General features: G+C 36.8%; 2 protein-coding genes across 6 annotated transcripts in view; both read right to left on the bottom strand.

Annotated features, from left to right (window-relative positions):
• The window catches only part of LOC137489472 (uncharacterized), a 205,072-nt gene that overhangs the window by 91,146 nt on the left and 94,558 nt on the right, over window positions 1-19,368 (bottom strand). The window lies entirely within an intron of this gene.
• LOC137489913 (uncharacterized) overlaps window positions 5,691-19,368 on the bottom strand; it is a 31,065-nt gene continuing 17,387 nt past the window's right edge. Inside the window, exons 1-3 of one of the 2 annotated variants that reach the window (XM_073947743.1) lie at window positions 17,001-17,056; window positions 16,521-16,670; window positions 5,691-12,017 (exon numbers count right to left, since the gene is read on the bottom strand). In XM_073947743.1, the coding sequence (XP_073803844.1) occupies window positions 10,951-12,017; window positions 16,521-16,605 (1,152 nt within the window). In that variant the 5' untranslated portion in view covers window positions 16,606-16,670; window positions 17,001-17,056 and the 3' untranslated portion in view covers window positions 5,691-10,950. Of the gene's footprint in view, window positions 12,018-16,520; window positions 16,671-17,000; window positions 17,057-19,368 lie in introns of those variants that run through there. The other variant, XM_073947744.1, reaches the window with a different exon arrangement.

The following is a 19,368-nucleotide window of genomic DNA, read 5'->3' as shown; positions in this document are numbered from 1 at the left end:
CTTATCAGTATCTGCCTTTGTAGTCAGTATGGACGTTCTTGAGTCAAAAAGCATGTTTTGTCATATAAACAAATGCATATGATAATTTAGCCTCTTACAATACAACAGTTACATTTTACAGTAGTTTTATAAGTAATGTTAAGGGTTTAAATATGAACTAATATGAACAATACCTGTACAGCATAATTTATGTACAGCATTTACTAATGCATTAATTAAATCAGTCATGCTTGTTAACATTAGTTAATACATTGTGAGTTAACATGAATAAACAATTAACAACTTTTTACCATTCAATAACATTAGCAAAGATGAATAAATACTGTAATAAATGTATTGTTTATTATGTTAGTTAATACATTAACTAATACATACAACCTTATTGTAAAGTGGTAGCCATTCAACAATGAGTTTTCTATAATAAAGACCCATTCAACACCCTACATTCCTCCAGGGTCGCTACAGGCATCTAAGTTAACACAAGCTCCAGCTCACACTGCCCAAATGGCCAATCAGCATCCACCAAACCCAATTTCAGTGCCACGACCCACTTTTAACCCTATGCATACAACAGTTACTCATAATGCTATGCCCCACACAGACAGTGATATTATACCACCAACAGCTTCTCATCAGAGAGTGGCAGCTGCATCCAACATGCCTATTTGCCCACAGCCCTTTGCAAATGCACCTGTTTCCCAAACAGGCTACTTGCCTCAACCCGATGGCCGCAGCCTATGGCATCCCTCGCCCAACACTACCTGTGTTTGAAAGTGGTACAGAAAGTGACTTTGCCCTCCTGAAATTGGCCTTAGACAGCCTACTAAGTCCCCATACTCACATTAGCGAGTGTAGGGTCCACCCAGTTGGCCCAATGCCGGTGTCCACTGGTGGATGAAGGTTCACAGCATGTTCGGTCTTTCCAGTGCACAATGTTGATTTATATTAAACTTAGCTCATATCTGACTCCAATTTTAATATGAGGTGGTTTAGAATATTAATATATTTATCCTTGTTTTATCTGACTCCAATCATAAAACATTAAGAAGATTATATCAATATGTAATTTAGATAAATGTTTGAACCGTTTGTCTTCACTAGTAACTATTACATCCGTTCATTCGGGTGCTCATGTCGCTCAGAGAAATCGCCTCGGCCGAAGGCGTCCCTCACGGTCACACTCCGGTCAGTCTTAAATATTAAACAGAGGTAAATTGACTAATACTTTAGATGGCCGCTACCAGCGCGCTCGTTCTAAAATACTTTAGTTAGTCCCGCTTAGATGTACACCTTTGAGTTAAGACAATCATTATTTCTAATTAGAGGTTAGGGCATTAATATAAATGTACCCGACTACTGGACTCTATAGTAACTTTGGTTTTCACCAAGCCCATGGTTTCCCATATGAACTTAATTTAGAATAATATTACCTTCAAACAAAGGTCGGGTACCCGATCTAGGTTAGTCGTCCAACACCTTGTTGACCTAGACGGAAGTTATCGCCCTTTCCACCTAAGTACACATGAATCAATATCAAGAGTCAGCCGGATCCCTAAAACACAATTAGTGTGCCATTGCTCCATCTCAATTGGATTTTAGTCCGTCTACTGACCTGACACAAGACGTGCGGAAACAAGGATACAGCGTAATCTACTAGAACTAATAATTACAGAGTGAGCAAAATATGGTCAAACATTACAATTTATTAGTCAGGTAAATGTATTATGCCAATTCAATCAGTCAATTCATAAATGATCAATACAAAACATCAAATTATCAAAGATAAATCCAAGATGAAAGATGCATACCTGACTTCAAAAATATACATGACTAGGAGTAGGCTCCATGTTATGGGCTGATCTGGTTAAGCAGAATAGCCCTGGGTCTTTCTCAGACCTTACCTTAAATAATCCAAGAATTCCCTCAAGGAAGGGGGTGTGAATAACAAAAGGCATTCACACTTAGTGGACAGTCACACTGTTACAGCGAATTCCTTGTTGATTTCGCTGTCCCCAGCAGGTAATGTTTTTAGACGCAGGACACTTGCTTGAATTTTGATCCATTTTTATTCTTGCTTCCAAAACATGTTCCAAAACAAACAACTTACAATAAAATTCTCAATGTCCTCCATTTGAGCGTTTGAAAACTGTGTCTCTCCCCACTGGCATGCTTCTTGCTGATTAGGTTCAGCTGATATTGGCTTTCCTACAGTGCAGTGACTAGTATGCCCCATAGGTGGCAGCACAACAGCTGGCAAAAAGTAGGCCAAAATAATACAAAATAAAATAAATTAAATACATTACTTTCTTTCTAATTCAGGGCTCCGACACACACCCTTCACAGTGGTTCAAAAGATGCCTGAAGTTATATATTTATTGTGTTGATTATGTCTGTTTCTGAGAGAATGAGACCATTGTACCAATCGCACTGAGACATTTCAAATGATATCAAACATGATAGTTAAAGTCAGTTTGGTTAATCTAGAACATTCAAACATTGAAATGACCATATGCGTGAGATGGGGGGATGAAGCCGAGTTTCAGCAGACTCAGATGCAAATGCAGCAGGAACTGGCTTTTCCCGCATTCCCCCCTGGTGGGTTGTGGAGTCCATTGGCCCTGTTTTCAGCTCATGTTTTGAATTGTCAAAGACATCAAAAATATTTGTAATATTTCAATTCTTACAGATAACCCCCATTTGATCCCGTGGGTCAGATATAAATTTGTCCATGGGGTCACTATGTATCCTTGTTGAGGTCGTTCAGGGGCAATTCAAGACAGTCTCTGCAGCATTTTCAGTTGTAAGTGGTGTTCAGCAGGTAGCTAAACAGGTCCAGGCTCGTTTTCACCTCTTTTGATGAGCCTGACTCGCATGCACAGTTCATTCAGTCCATACAGGCCTTCATAGCCTCCACTGTGTCCTTCCCCTGGCAAAAGTGTCCACGTCGTGTGGGCTTCTCATAGTCTGCTTCTTCTGATGAATCTGGTCACCTCTAGACATGCAGACATCGGCATGTGGGGGTCTACAGTGTGTATACACTGCCTTCTCCCGGACACCTAAACAGCAACTTGATGGCTCAGCAATTGAACAATTATGAACTTGTGTCATTCTGCATTGGAGAAAGTCATGAGGTTAAGCATAAAATATATGATCAAAACATAAAAGTCAGCAAGTCCGAGTTGTACAACTGGTCTCAGGTCTCTTTCAATCTGTTTAAAAGGTCCAATCAAAAACAGATTAATTCTTTGTCACCACTGAGATGGGGTATAACGATAGGGAGAATATTAAATATTCTTGGTTTGAATTACTCAAGGTAAAGCTATCAAAAGGCCAGTACAACTTATTAAAACAGTATAACAGGCAGTATGCATCATAAAACATATCATCATGACAATACATTCAAATATTCAATTTAATTCAATTCAGCTTTATTTGTATAGCGCTTTTACAATGTAGATTGTGTCAAAGCAGCTTCACATAAATGGTCATAGTAACTGGAACAGTGTGGTTCAGGTTTTAGTGTTTAAGTTTAGTTCAGTTCAGTTTAGCTCAGTTCAGTGTGATTTAATCATTACTGAGAGTTCAAACACTGAAGAGCCAATTCATCGATGCGTAGCTCTACCAATCCTGAACCATGCGAGGCAGTGGCGACAGCGGAGAGGGAAAAAAAACTTCACCTGATGGGAGTGAAGAAAAAAAACCTTGAGAGAACCAGACTCAGTTGGGCACGACCATTTTAATTTCTCCGCTGGCCAAAAGTCTTGTGCAGAACTTCATTCGCCGTGGTTTATGCTGGAAGATGGCCTCAATGAAGACTCGTCTGTCCCTGGAGCGTCGCTGGAATCAGACACATGTTCTCCACTCCCCACGACCATCAGCGCAGCAGCAGCTCAGGATATGGCCTGGTCCCAGATATGGAATCCTTGGGATCATCACGTCGCTGGTCTTGGATCCAATCAGTGACTCCGCCTAATCTGAGGACCTCGGGATGAGTATCCCCAGGTGAAAATAGAGAATAAAGAGAATAATTAGCATAGCTGCTGTTCATAGTGTATAAGCAAGATGCAGAAGCCAGTGTGGAACCCGCTAGGTGATGCATTGAGTGTATGCTTTACTAAACAGATAGGTCTTTAATCTAGTTTTGAACTGGGAGAGTGTGTCTGAGCCTCGGACGTTATCAGGAAGGCTATTCCAGAGTGTAGGAGCCATGAAAGAGAAGGCTCGACCTCCTTTACTTGATTTTGCTATTCTAGGTACTACCAGAAGCCCTGGATTTTGAGATCTTAAAGAGCGAGTTGGTTCGTAGCGAGACAGAAGGTTGGTTAGATAAACAGGAGCTAGATTATTTAGAGCTTTATAGGTGAGAAGTAATATTTTAAATTCAATACGAAACTTAACAGGCAGCCAGTGTAAGGAGGATAAAATTGGGGTTATATGATCATATTTTTTAGACCTGGTCAGAACTCTGGCTGCTGCATTTTGAACTAATTGAAGTTTGTTAATAGAGGATGCGGGCAGCCAGCAAATAGAGCATTACAGTAATCCAGTCTCGAAGTCATAAAAGCATGGACTAGCTTCTCTGCATCTGAGATGGATAGCATATTTCGTAAATTAGCGATATTTCTCAGATGAAAGAAGGCAGTTTTTGTGACATGGGATATATGGTTTTTAAAAGTTAGATTGCTGTCTAATATGACACCCAAATCTTTTATAGTAGAGCTAAAGCTAACTTTGTATCCCTCTAATTGTAAATTGAGTTGCGAGATCTGCTGTGTGCAAGATTTAGGCCCAATAAGTAATAATTCTGTTTTGTCTGAGTTTAAGAGAAGAAAATTGTTGGTCATCCAGTCTTTGATGTCTTTGATACACTCAGTTAGTTTAGAAAGTTCAGACGTCTCGTCAGGTTTAGTTGAAATATATAATTGAGTATCATCTGCATAGCAGTGAAAGCTGATCCCATGTCTTCTAATAATGTCTCCCAGAGGTAGCATGTAAATTGTAAACAGTAAAGGGCCTAAAACTGATCCTTGAGGCACCCCATACTTTACTGGGCAGATTTGTGAAGGCTGTCCATTAAGATTCACAAACTGGTAGCGGTCAGTTAAGTATGACTTAAACCATTGTAGAGCCTGTCCCTGGACACCTGTAGACTTTAAGCGATTTATGAGGATATTATGGTCAATGGTATCAAATGCCGCACTAAGATCGAGTAAAACTAATAGCGAGACGCACCCTCGGTCAGCAGCTAAGAGTAAATCATTGGTTATTTTCACTAAGGCGGTTTCTGTACTGTGGTGAGCCCTGAAACCTGACTGAAACACTTCAAAAATATTGTTCGTCTGCAGATAAGAGCATAATTGAGTGGAAACAACTTTTTCTAGTATCTTAGACATAAATGGAAGATTTGAAATAGGCCTATAGTTAGCTCAGTTGTTGGGGTCTAGTTAGTTCTAGTTGGGGTCTAATAGTTCAGTAAATTTTAATTATTTCACTTGTAAATGTTACAAAACAATTAGGTAAATACAAATAATTAAATTAAATAATTTAATAATCAACTTCATTTTTGAAATTACTTTAACAAATTACCTGAATCTACTTTAGTAACATTTACTTAATTCTTAAGTTTAAAAATAAATCCTTTTTTAGTTGTTTGCAAGAAAGGAAAAAGGCTTTTTTTTTTTTTTTTTTTTACCAAATTTCCTAAACCTCTGGCATTCACAGAAGAGAACTTTAACATCTTAAAAAGAAAAAACAATCTTAACAAAGTCCTATCAGAGAGAAAGGAAGAATCAATGAACAAAATAAAGGTAGCTTTGCTTTTCTCTTCCTGTGGATAGCACAAACATAGACAAGTAGCCATCAAGTAATAATAATAAAAAAAATAAATAAATAAGTTCTAATCTGTCATCCTTATTTGTATTGTAGGCACTTTTTAAGTGGTATCCATTTTCTCTGGGATAATTTATTTTCCTTCAATGTACACTTTAGCACCAAAGAAGTATGCCTTTTTCCCTTTGTTGCGTGCTTTCCGTACATGGGGCCACAGCAATGCATGGACCGCTTTATCCTCTTTCGATTGATCTCGCATCCGTCGCAGAGCAAAAAGGATGATTATAGCTCTTGCTCGACCAGGCACAGGTCTGCCCAGCCTGTGAGCTACATCCACCACTCCATTCATCCTAGCCGCCATCTCAGGCATCATTTCTTTACATATCTTTATTACCTTACATTTTATTCTCCATTTCCTGTACAGACATAGACACCATCTTCATTTGTATTGCTCTGCATCCATAATTCTGTTTTCCAGTTGAAGAATAACTTTTGCTTCTTCTGTTATTTTGTTTGATGTTGTTAATATTATTATTATTATACAGAATGTCGTACAACATTTCAATGTAACAGAATCGTGGTAACTTTGAGCACAATAAAAAGTGGAACAGGGCAAATTAAGTCAAATTAAAATCAGTCAAAATTCTAAGCAGTCAAAATTTATTCACTGCATCTATTGCAAAGGGATATTTTCCCACAAAAAGTTGTGGCGACACACTCGCAGATGCCAAAAAGAACCTCAGGCGAGCCTACAAGGGGCAAAGGCTTGAGCTTATAAGCTGCGGAGTCTGTGTTCTCTGAAAATTTCTGTTAGTGTGTTTGGAAGCTTCTGGACCCCATTAGGCAGGATAAGTCAGTTGTCCGTAATGACATTGTACGTGTCTTGTTGGCTTTACGTACTGACTTCATATCATCATTGAAGAAACTGTAAAGCCAGCAAATTTTCACTAAGTTGTAAAGCTGGAAAAAAAGTGTCTGATTTTGACGAAGAAAATCACACCTACACAGCACCAAGTCTAGCGCTCAAAATAGGGCATTCTTTGCGGAAAATTGCAGCTATCATTCACTGCAGGGCTCTGATGACAGAAAATGTGGACTTGATCAAATCAACGGTCTCTAAATGCTTCTAGACTTGTTTCACACTTCACCTTAAACACACATAGGCCCCGTTTACACTAGTGCGTTTTAGTTTTAAAACGGCGTTGTAGAATGAAAACGATCCGCGTCCACACTCGCGTTTTACCAAGCGTTTCTGAACTGCTCTCCGTCCACACCAAAACGCTGAAAACGCACATCACGTGACCATACACACACTTTCGGGCAGGCGCTCCAGCATTCTACCCAGATGAGATCTCTGCTTGTCGGACTGCTCATCACGCATCTCCCGCTGGATCTAATCTCACTATATTTGCTAAACGTGATATTTCATTCATGTTGTTGTCTTTATCTAACGACATATTCCCTGACTTTGGTCATTGGAATCTATTAAGTTACTTGTTCACGGGTAACATGTTTTGGTTAAGTGCAAAGATAAGTTAATGATTAATCCAAGTACATTGACTGATCGCTTGCCTTTATTTCCTACAATGTATAAACTTATTATATGTTATACTTTTATAATTGTCAATTATTAAAACTTATATTCAGTAAAAGAGAGGGTATGTTTCGTATTTTCACTGAAATTGAAAGGAGGCAGTTGTTATCGGCTCCGTTTTGTTATAAATATCCACACAGTGAAGATGACGCTTATATATGCAGCACGGCGCCTCAACATTTCTGCTGTCTGTTAAGTTGCTAATATTAAAAAGAAAATAGGCAGTTCCTTAAATCATGTTTACATTTTATTGTTGAGAAAGTGAAACAACGTAGCCAAGGTGATGTGAATGAAGTTATAAAGTACACTGTTCCCTTTGAAGATTTACCCGTGTCCTCGGTATGTTTTCCATATCAAACTGAGAAGGGGGAGACTGCAGCCTTGATAAACCTTGCGAAGTCTTAACTTACAAGAAGAGGATGCGAGACTGAACTGTGTGTGTTAGGCTACTTAATATTCAGGAAAAGCCCCAATCAGATAGGCGAACGTTTGCAGCCCCGCCTCCGTTTTCAGATGTATCCGTCTTTCCCCATCCACACTGAGACGGAGCAGCAGCGTTTCAGAATGAAAACGGCCTCTCCAGCGTTTTCAAAAAGCTCCGTTTTCGGCGCTCGAGAACTCCGGCGTAGTGTGGACGGATGGCGTAACCGTAGCTAAACTTATGCGTTTTCAAACTAAAACGCACTAGTGTAAACGGGGCCAGAGTGAGAAAAAAGTTCAACAGACCATCAGCTTTACCCTTCACACAAGACGTACAGCTTCTTCACTCTCCCCTGGAACAGGCTGCAACAGTTACCTCTGACAAACTGAGCCAGAAGTCATCTCCGTAAAAAAATATGCTGATCTTGCGCAAGCCACTATGGCAGATAATAGTTTTTAATTGATGGCGTGCGGGGGAGGTGTCCAAAATGCGTTTAGAGAACTTTACTCACAGAGAAAAAAAAAGCTCTGCGAACACTTTTCACATATTGAAATCCGAGGCAAGTTTGAACAAAAAGTTGCTGTTCTTCTAACACCCGACATGGTTTAATCCTTGAACCAGCTAATTAACAACAGAATGCAATGTGGTGTAGAGAAAACAAATGTCTATCTCTTCCCCAGGCCAAAATGTTTCACACACTACTATGGTCAAGACTGGTTGAGACACAAATTATGAAAAAACAGAATATCTGCGCTCAACACAGCTAAGGAAACACATCGCAACCCTGTCACAAATATTAAATCTTATACACAATGAACTTGATCAGGTAGCTGACATCCTGGGACATGATATATGTGTCGACCGTGATCACTACAGACTCACTGAAGCAACAGTTCAGCTCGCAAGAATTTCCAAGCTGATCTTTGCAGTGGACAAAGGCTGTCTTGGAATCCTCCAGGGAAAGTCACTTGATGGCATTCAAATTGAAGGTCTGTGAAAATTGTTGAAATACCATCCCCAAAAAGAGAATAGCTACCAAATATATAAACATGGTATGATTTTAGATCAAATGCATTGAATGGATATCGAAGAAGATGAGAATGGGGAATCTGCTTGTGACCATTTCCTAAGCAAACCAAAAGGGACGGAAGCCTGCCTGACAGAAGCAGTGACAGAAGCCTGCCTGAATGAAGGCAATTATTGTATCAGCCTAAAAAAGGTATTGGCAGCAGCCTTTTAGGTACAAATCATCATCAATTGTTCATCAATAAAAAACTAAATCGGTAGTACTTTATAACTGTACACTATGAATAGTTAAGCATTAGCAAATATTTAATTCATCATTTAAGAAATATTTTTGCATTAATAGACATTAGTATGCAGTTATTACAATATGACTGAAAAATAAGATGTATAAATGTTCAATTAAATTGTTTATCAATGATTTCTTTACTCATTCTGAATGATCTTAAAAACCACCAACTACTCTTGACAGGCACATATTTTACTCTTTTTACAAGATGTAAGATTTATCTTTTGTGGTTTCCAGATTGTCTAAAGTTTCAGCTCAAAATACCCCTCAAATTATGTATTACACCCTGCTGAAGATAAACATTCTAGAGTAAGATGACATTCCAGCGTCTTTTTTATTGCCTTAATATGCAAATGAGCTGGTTCTCCCAACCCATCGTTCCTACATGCATGTCTACTTTTACTGCGTAATGTTCGGATAAACAGTAAAGAGACAGACATGATGAGACAGATGAAGCCGAGAGTCAAAATAACCAGGTTATTTGATGTATTTGTGGTTGTAGCTTTGTAAAAACCTTACTGGATAAGTTGGTGGTTCATTCCGCTGTGGCGACCCTGGATTAATAAAGGGACTAAGCCGACAAGAAAATGAATAAATGAATGTTTTCAGTCATGTAGTTAGCAAGCAAAACTTGTCATCAGTCTCTCATCTGACTCACTCTCTCAAACACTTTGTCCTAAAGCCGCTACTGTATGCTTATTGTTTTGCCTATGGTGAACATTATAGGGACCACACAGGTTGTCATTGTTCAAAAATAAAGCAATGTAAATAAAAAAACAACTTCAGCTAGGTAAAGCAGGCTAAGCGGAATAGCGCTTTTTACTGATGTTTTGTTGTTAAACTAAATAAAAATCTACATTATCGATGCTGTAAAAGGTCCCTTATGAAACTGTAAATAGTCACATAACTTGTACTTCAGCCATGGTGTCGTCCTTCCTCCAGCATGCAAAACTAACTCCAATATTGATTCAGGATTTTTAAAAGTTTTGATTCTGCATTTGTTTTGACCGTGTGTTGTGTAAACGCTCATCAGTGGATCTGCGTGGACATGTGAGCAGTAGTTAAAATTTACATTTGTTCACAGTTTGGGCTACTTATCAGAATTCTGGGAATATTCGGCCTGATATTTTTTTAATAAGATGAAACTTTTTTGTTTTATCCCTTAAAAAACTAAAAAAATGCACGTAAATACATTTAGATTGCATTTGAGTACTGAAATTAGCATGTAAGCAAACAAATCACTGATGTTCTCATTCACAATAGAGACACTGGGTTTCCCATACAACGATTTATTTGTAGTAATGTTGGAGTTTTCACATGAACGTATATTTAAAGGCGAGCAGTTGTCTATAGAAAGTTCAATTGTCTTCATGAAGAAAACTTCTTTCTTTTCTGAGATTAGTCCATCAAAATAAATGTGTAGTGTTTTGAAACCAAAGTCTTAATTTGTTACCCACAACACATCAAGATTTGATCAAGTCAAAATCTCATAATCTGAAACAAATCTCATCTGTCGTAACTGACAAATGGCATTGTGTAGTCTGAACAGGGCTTTAGGGAGTCTAAAAGATAACGACGAAGATAACAGAGGTAAGAATCTCTTGTCATTTATAGGGAGTCAGGAATCATCTGATTGGTGAATCATGTTTTAGCTAATGCTGGACCAGTCGTGAACAATAATAAGCATGTGATCCTCTCGAAAGTAGTTTATAAATAAACTTCATGTCAATGAACAAACAAACTACATTAAAAAGCTGCCGTTTTGAATATACTCGTGTTTGTGTGGACAAGGTCTCAATGTTGAGGACTCTGCTCTGCATTGTGAAGCTTCATGTGAGCGCTGAGGTTTATTTTTTGTTTAAAGCTCTTTCCACACTCACTGCATCTAAAACGATCCTCTCTTGAGTGAGTCTTCATGTGTTGCTTAATGTAGTCTTTGCGTGTGAGACTCTTTCCACACAGATCACATATGAACACTATGATTCCAGAGTGACCATCCATGTGGTTCATGAGGTTAGCTTTACATGTGAAGCTCTTTCCACACTGATTACATGCAAACAGCTTCTCTCTGGTGTGAGTTTTCATGTGGTTAATGAGTGAGCTTTTACATGTGAAACTTTTACCACACTCTGTGCATGTGTAAGGTTTCTCTCCAGTGTGGATCGTCATGTGGGTGTCAAGCTTTTGTTTTTGAGCAAAACTTTTCCCACACAGTGTTTTTCCTCCATTGTGAATTCTCATGTGGCCTTTAAGGGTGCCACTTTGCTTAAAACTCTTTCCACACTGTTGGCATGTGTAGGGCTTTTCTCCAGTGTGAATTCTCTTGTGCGCTGCAAAGTTTGCTGCATAATAGAAGCTTTGTCCACACTGTTGGCATGTGTACGGCCTCTCTCCAGTGTGACTTCTCATGTGGCCTTTAAGTGTGGCACTTTGCTTAAAACTCTTTCCACATTGTTGGCATGTGTACGGCCTCTCTCCGGTGTGTATTCTCATGTGGCCTTTAAGGGTGCCACTTAGCTTAAAACTCTTTCCACACTGTTGGCATGTGTACGGCCTCTCTCCAGTGTGAATTCTCATGTGGGTCTTGAAGCTTCTCTTTTTACCAAAACTCTTTCCACACTGTTCGCAGGTGTAAGGTTTCTCCCTAGTGTGAACTTTCATGTGATCACCAAGGTTAAGCTTTTGACTGAAACTCTTTCTACACTGTTTACTGCTGAAATTACACTCAGTTTTGGATTTCCGAGGTCTTCCGAGTGATGAAGTCTTTACAGTCAGTTGGGGTTTTTCATCAGCTGTTATTTCTTGGTGTTGCTCTTCCATTTTATTCCATTGTTGAGTCTCTGCTTTCAGCACCATCAGGTCTAAAAAAAAAAAAAAAAAAAAAAAAACAACTTTAGTATGAAGGCACAAAGCGACAAGCATGAAATGGATGTTTCAACCGAAAATTAAAATGACCTCACCATTTACTCTGCATCATGTGGTTTTAAATATTTCCTTTCTTCTGGAACACAAAGTAAGCCAGCATTTTTTCACAATATCTTCTTTTGTGTTCAGCAGAATCAAGAAACTCAAAGATTTAAAGCCACACGAGGGAGAGTAAATGGTGAGGCTATTTTCATTTCTGCGTAAACTATCCCTTTAAAGGTTTCCTATTATGAACCTTTTCTTACAGGATGTAAAGTAAGTCTTTAATGTTTCCAGGATGGGTCTGGGGTTTCAGCTCAAAATCAGATCATATACCTTGCAGAATATTTCATTTTGGGGGTCAGAGATAAACCAAGCTCTTTTTGTGCCTGTGGCTTTAAATGCAAATGATCAAATGCACTCGGTCTAGATTACTCCTGTTGTGTTCCCTCATGTGTATCTTCCACTCAACATTTTTAACATGCTTGGAAGACCTGGTTGAGACAAATCCTGCATGTTCATAGCAATTACGGATAATTGAGCTTATATTTGTAAGTTTGCATTATTGTATATAACTTATGCAAATGTTTCCCTCTACTGGGTTGCAGCTGGAAGGGCATCCGCTGTTTAAAACATATGCTGGATAAGTTGGTGGTTCATTCCGCTGTGGTGACCCCTAATGAATAAAGAGACTAAGCTAAAGGGAAATGAATGAATGAACTTATGCAAATGCTTAATGCCACATTTGCTTTTAACTGTAGTGATGAGAATATGGCAAGATGACATACTTTGCTACTTGTTTTCATTCATTTGTACTTTTGTCTCAGTTTTTTTGCCTTTGTGCATGTCCGAAGGCTTAGCTGAAGACCTATATGGTGACATTTTATATACTCGACAAGATGCAGAAATGCCATTTAAAAAGGTTACCTGCTGTTTGTCTAATCGGGAACAGTGACAATGTAAATATACAAATAAAAGCGTTACCCCGATGTTTACCACTGTGAAACGTCTGTTAATGAACACCCAGGATTATTTTATAACCCCTAGGGGCTGTTTCATAAAAGTGGTTTAAAAAAGCGAGGATTAAAGTCAAAAACTTGACTTTAGTGAGCCGAACTAAATGTCCACACTTTAATTGGTTCCATAACAGTAAGTTGAAGATCATTTGATGTAACTAATCTGAGTTCAGCTGAAATAATCTAGATAACTACTCGTGCACGTTACCGTCATGAAACCCTGAAGGTCGAGCACAGATGCATCATTATGATTATGTTGTATGCTACCTTGGCAACTACGATGAAACAAGACACCACAATGTTCACAGCGAGGGCATAGCATTTGATTCAAATATAAGTTCAAATATATAATAATTTAAACAATCAAAAAGTATGGCTTGAAACAAAGCAAGAAAGAGGGCTGACAGGAAACTGCAGATTTTAAAATATAGGTCATTATTTAGGCCTATTAACGTTAAGTTAAATATTTGTCACAATACATTGAAATATTTGCTTGTGCGCAAGAGAGAGAATACACACTCACTGCAAATTGTAGCTTGCAAGGAAAAGTCTTAATGCATTGGAGGTTTACTGTAACATTCAAAATGTACTTAACGTCAGCACAGTAAGTTTAAAATAATGGCCACAAAGAGCCGTGCACACACAAGCAGTGGGATTTGTTATTTGCTCTCGAAACTGCTGCAAATTGCTGCTTTAAAAAACATTTGTTGCCCTTTGAAAACATTTGTTTATTTAAAGTGCTGTCAAAATTAGAGGGTTAACTCATGCAATTAATTTGATATATATATAAAATGTTTTTAAAAAATGAACGCAGTTGCTGTTATACTTCCTGTTGTAGTCATGCAAAGAAATATGCATAAGACCAAGGAAGCACTTTTAGAAGGAACGTTTCAGTATAAAATAATTAATGAAAAAAATTAATGCTGCATTACCAGGCTTTCCAGCATTACATCTAATTTAGTGCGTTTAATTTTTAATCTTTAGACTTTTGCTGTAATAGAATTTTGATACCCCATACCGAACGGAAAGAAAAACCTCCTCATTTCGTGACTCGGTGTTCCTTTAAGGTAATAAATTTTTTTTTAAAAACAACTGTTTACAAGGTAGACTCTTAATAAGAGTATCAATCATATTAAAATGGGAGTATTGGTGTCCATATAAATGTACTCAGTGAAAGTGCCAGATAATGTCGCGAGCTGTCCAAGACATCTGCATTGGTCTGCCTTAAAGATGATTCCATGTGCGCTCAAATGATTTATTAAGTTTGATGTGTTTCCTCCTCAAGTGCAAATTTTGTACAGTGCCTACTTCACGTTGCTTTGTCAGAATCCTTGTGAAATACAGCCATACTTAAGAACACATGGTTTAAGCAAATTTGATGAATGCGAACGCATTAGTGTAAATGGGGCCATAGTAGTGACCTGATCTTATATGCTATTGTTTTAGAACCTCCAATTTAGTTGCCTATTGGAGAAATGACCTGGAATAATAAATGGCTACTTGCTCTACAAACAAATGTGTTCATGACTATTCATACAAAGAAAAATAATAAAATGAGAAAATATGACTTTGCAACATCAAGCAGCATTAGGCATGGGCCAGTATAAGATTCTGACTGTATGATAAGCTTGGATAAAAAGATCACGGTTTCACTGTATTGTGATTACTGCTCTAAAATATATTATTTTTAATGTCTGGGTAAAAAAAAACAAGAACTTTTTCCCTTTGAACAAAATATATTTTCTTTTGAGAAACTTTGAGGCTCAGTTTCACAAACAGGGCTTAGATTAAGCTGGGACTAGTTTTTAGTTAAATTAGGCTATTTAAGCCAAATTTATAAAAATGGCCTTAGTAAAATATATTACTGGTGTGCACCTGGAGAAAAAAAATAAACTCATGTATTTTATCTCACAGAAAGTTATTTTGAGTTGAGACCGCTCAAACATACAATTTAATCTTGATTAGCCTTAAACCTTGTTTGTGAAACCGGGGAGAAAGTATTATGGAGCAGTAAACATGTCAGGCTGAATCATTCAAATGAATCATTCGTTTCAGAAACACAGATTTCTTTACCATTTAAAATGGCATCTATGGATATCTTTTTTTGCTGCAGATACTGTTGTCCTGAAAAACTTATAACAAAATGTAAAAAAAAAACCTTACATATACTGTTGTACTGTGGTGTACCTTGAAAATGGTTACCTAAGCATACCTAAGCAGAATAACCCTGTTTTAAGGATCTAAAAATAAATTCTTTAAAAAAAAGTCTCAAGCAAAAAGATTCCAATGGCGACGCCTGCTGGTACATGAAGAATTTGGTCAATACTGACGAACTTTACACTCTAATGTTTGCATATCATCAGCATGCTGTAATCCATTTCTTAAGCAGAAAAAGTCATTTTTAGACTAGTTTGTTGGCCAGTTGCAGTCAGTGCAATGCCAAACATTATTGTTCCACTATAATTAGTTTGTTTTGTCTCACGTCATCCCACAGCAACATATTATAGCTTAGAATACTGTACAATGTTTTATAACAATTATTGTAGTGTCCATTTCATTCAGCTTATTTAATATTGGGGCGTCCACATCATTTGACAAACTGTAAACCAGGGTTTCTGCAAATTTTTTTAATGAAATTTTTAAGACTATTATGAATGAAATTTTAGACCCATAAAGGGCTAAAGCTAAATAATTTTTCAAATGGTCCAGATGGAAAAGATTTTTATTTGCCCCATTAAAAAATAAATGAAAAAATTTATTATATATATTACAAGAATAAATAAATAATAATTCTTTATATGTATTTTAGATATTTGTAGCGAAAGATTTGAAATTTTGTTTGATTTTGGATCTTAAGACATTTTATGACGCCGTGGAAACCCTGTTTAAACACAATAGCCCTGGTAATTAGTTAGTATAATAATGATGTAGTTCTAACTCAGACACTATCTGTAAGACCTAGTAACAACAACTACAAATAAGTTTAAACTCATAAAGAAGTTGATGAAAAAAGGGAATTGTGATCGACTTGACGTATGCAAATGGAAAGTACTAAGCCAACACTATCACTGTAATAGCAGATATCTTTTATGAGAACACTGTCAGTCAAATATTGTCAGCTCAGTTAAACCTTTTAAATTTATTTTATAAAGCGCCGGTGCTCAAGGATGCTTCACAAACAGCAGGAGAACAAGAAAAGCAATAACCTTAAGAAAGTAGAGAAAATGGGAGACTAATAATACATAAAAATAATGACAAAAGACACGAGAAAAAGTAACAAGAAAGAAACTCATTCCTGTCTTTCAATGAGTGCTTATGTGCGTTTAGGAGAACTAGGCAGCACACTCAGGGCTGCAAGATGGATTTAATTTAGTATTTTTATTATTAAGATATATCTGAATGAGAATCAAATGACTGAGTTGGTGTTTGAGAATGAAAACCAACCTGTTTGTTCCTGCAGATCTTCCTGTTTGACTGTGAATGTTTCTTCAATCTTCACATCTTCACTCTCCACTTTAATAAACGCCATCTTTATAATAGTGTGGAGATCAGTCGCTTCAGCAGGAGTTTTTCTCTGTGTTTGGACACTTTATCCTGTTTAAAATGAACAAAACAATAAAAATGTCCTGTTTAAAATAAATAAAACAATGAAGCAAAATAACTTCTCTTCAACAGTTTATTTTAACGAGCGTAATTAACAAAAAGAAATCGGGTAAAACGTTTCATCAAAACACTTATTACACACTTTTCTGTTCCATTATTCAAACAATAGCCCTTGATTATTGAGAATAAAATAGTACTACGTTGTATAAAAGGTTAAAATAATATTTCCAACAGCAGGAACATAATTTAGCACCATATATAAAAAACCTAAAACTTTAGAACTTTAAATCGGGTTATATCTGTAAAACTTTTAAAGCAAACCTTTCTCCAGTTGAATCACCACGCTGTAGCGGCGCCGCCTGATGACGTCATCAGCCACGCCAAAATAAAAGTCTTTTTTGTTAAGCTTTTTTGCTACTCTAGCCAAGGCAAACTTTATTTATAGAGCACAATTTTACACAACCGTAGTTGATCCAAGTACTTTATATTAAATAAACTACACAATAAAATTAAAAAACTAGTATTAAAAATACAAGAAAATGTATGTTTAAAAGTAATATTAAAATACAAATAAAAAATAACATGCATTTGTCACTCAAAGGCAAGAGAGTAAAAATAAGTCCTTAAGTTAAATTTGAAAGCAATCAATGAAGTAGCAATCCCGATGTTCAGAGGGAGACTGTTCAAGAGCCTTGAGGCCGCAACACAGAAAGCTCTATCACCTTTTTCATGTGCAGCGAGACCGAGGGACAGACAAAAAAAAAGCGAGACTAGCGTAACACATACTCCAGTTGTATGTCATGAAACAAATAATAATTGTTTGAGGTAATATGAACTGCTGCAATGCTAATCTTTCTCCTTTTGGTTTCTTATTTTATTTTAGGGTTCCCACTACAAGGATTAGATTTGGCTACTGCAGTCCCGGTTTGGGTCCAGCCTCACTTGTGAAGACTAAAGATAAAGACAACATACAAGAACAATTTAGAGAACGGCGACACACTTTTTATTCCACCTATATAAACCCTTTTATGTGAAGAAAACATTCCACAAGATAAAACAAAACTAAATGACAAGTTATTTCTTTTTATTTTGTCTGTTTTCTTTGAACATTGTACATAATCTACAAACAGTTTATATATATATGTGTATATATATATATATATATATATATATATATATATATATATATATATATATATATGTATATAATGACAAAATCTGTTTTGTGTCGTGCATTAGAGTTTGCTTGAAAAATTAACTATCTCTGTGAAAGTATTGTTATTTTATATAATTGATGTATTATTAGTTTAGAGGAGATTTCAAATTGTTGAATGCCATTTATAAAAATTGTACACATGACTACAGACTTCAATACGATTTTATCAAAAAACTATTTTAATACGTATGATTTTTATTTACTACTGTAAATGTTGTCTGCTTGGTATTTATTTTGTGTTTGTGTACTCTTTTATTATTGTAACTCCCTGAATAAAGTCTTTTAGAGACTGAACACATGACTGGTATTATATTTTAAAATTATAATCTTGGAAAACATACATTTTCTTAAACACCATATAAGAAATTATATATAACGCTTATAAGCATTATAAAATGTGCTTACACAAGTTATTTGTGGTTTTACTGTAGTAAAACTATAGTCACCCTTAGTGTACATGTTTTGAAGTACTTGTAAATATCCCTATGGTCTTAATATAAATGCTGCAATGGACTTTGTTTTTAAAATCTTTATTGCATAGTAGTTCAGCCATGGTTATAGTACAACTGGTTGGTTTTGTTTTAAACGTAGTAAAGCATGGTTATGTGTGATAAAAGTATGTTAATCTATTTGTATGTTTGTGAAAATATTAATAAATGTTCAACTGTTATTGAGAGTGGTGTGTTCTGTTTATTATAAACCAGCAGCCGCTGCAGCTAGTGGTCCATAAGTATGAGCAAAACGCCTGAGAACCGCGCCCCCGCGGAGCGGCCGGTATTTCCGGTTGTCGGAGTGTCGGAGGAGCAAAAGAGGGGGGCATTTAAAAATATCCATAAAAATGGTAGTGTCAGTTTGGGCACGCACTAATTTTCACAGAGGCAAAACACACACGGGAGAAAGACAGTGACAGTGTTTACATGGACATCAGTAATCAAATTATTTAACAAATTATTAAATGGTGGACTTTAACTGCAGTTTGGCTTTTTTCATTAAGGAATTTCATTCATGCCCCTCGTGACAAACGAGATATTTGATTTGAGGAACTGCTCTAAGCATGTATTTTTTATGCAATGTTTGTTACCGCACGGCGAATGAGAGAAAAAAAAAATCCACATTTACCGGAAACTTAAATGCACTTGGCAGGTAGCGTCAGAAAGCCATGTGTGTTATTCCTGTCATAAAATGCGTTGAAAATCCTACACGACGGTAAGTTTGATTGTGGTGCTAACATGTTTACACTCTGTGTAATAGTTAGTTCAGTATGAACTAACTTTGCCATCTGAATAAACAAAGATCACTGGTCGCTCACCTACCAAATCTGTAGAGACAGGACAATCAACACCAACTAGAGCCGCATCCTTATTAAGAGGAGACGACCAGCAAATCCAGATCTCACCATTTCCAGATGAAAAAAGCTTGCGGGTAAAAAAAAAATGTTCCTTAGAAAATGAAAACAAAACCTTCACTGCAGCA

The sequence above is a fragment of the Danio rerio genome, chromosome 4 (genome assembly GCF_049306965.1).
Source record: "Danio rerio strain Tuebingen ecotype United States chromosome 4, GRCz12tu, whole genome shotgun sequence".
NCBI classification, from domain to species: domain Eukaryota; kingdom Metazoa; phylum Chordata; class Actinopteri; order Cypriniformes; family Danionidae; genus Danio; species Danio rerio.
The sequence above is the reverse complement of the archived record's forward strand: the minus strand, read 5'-3'. Positions and strand labels throughout refer to the sequence as shown.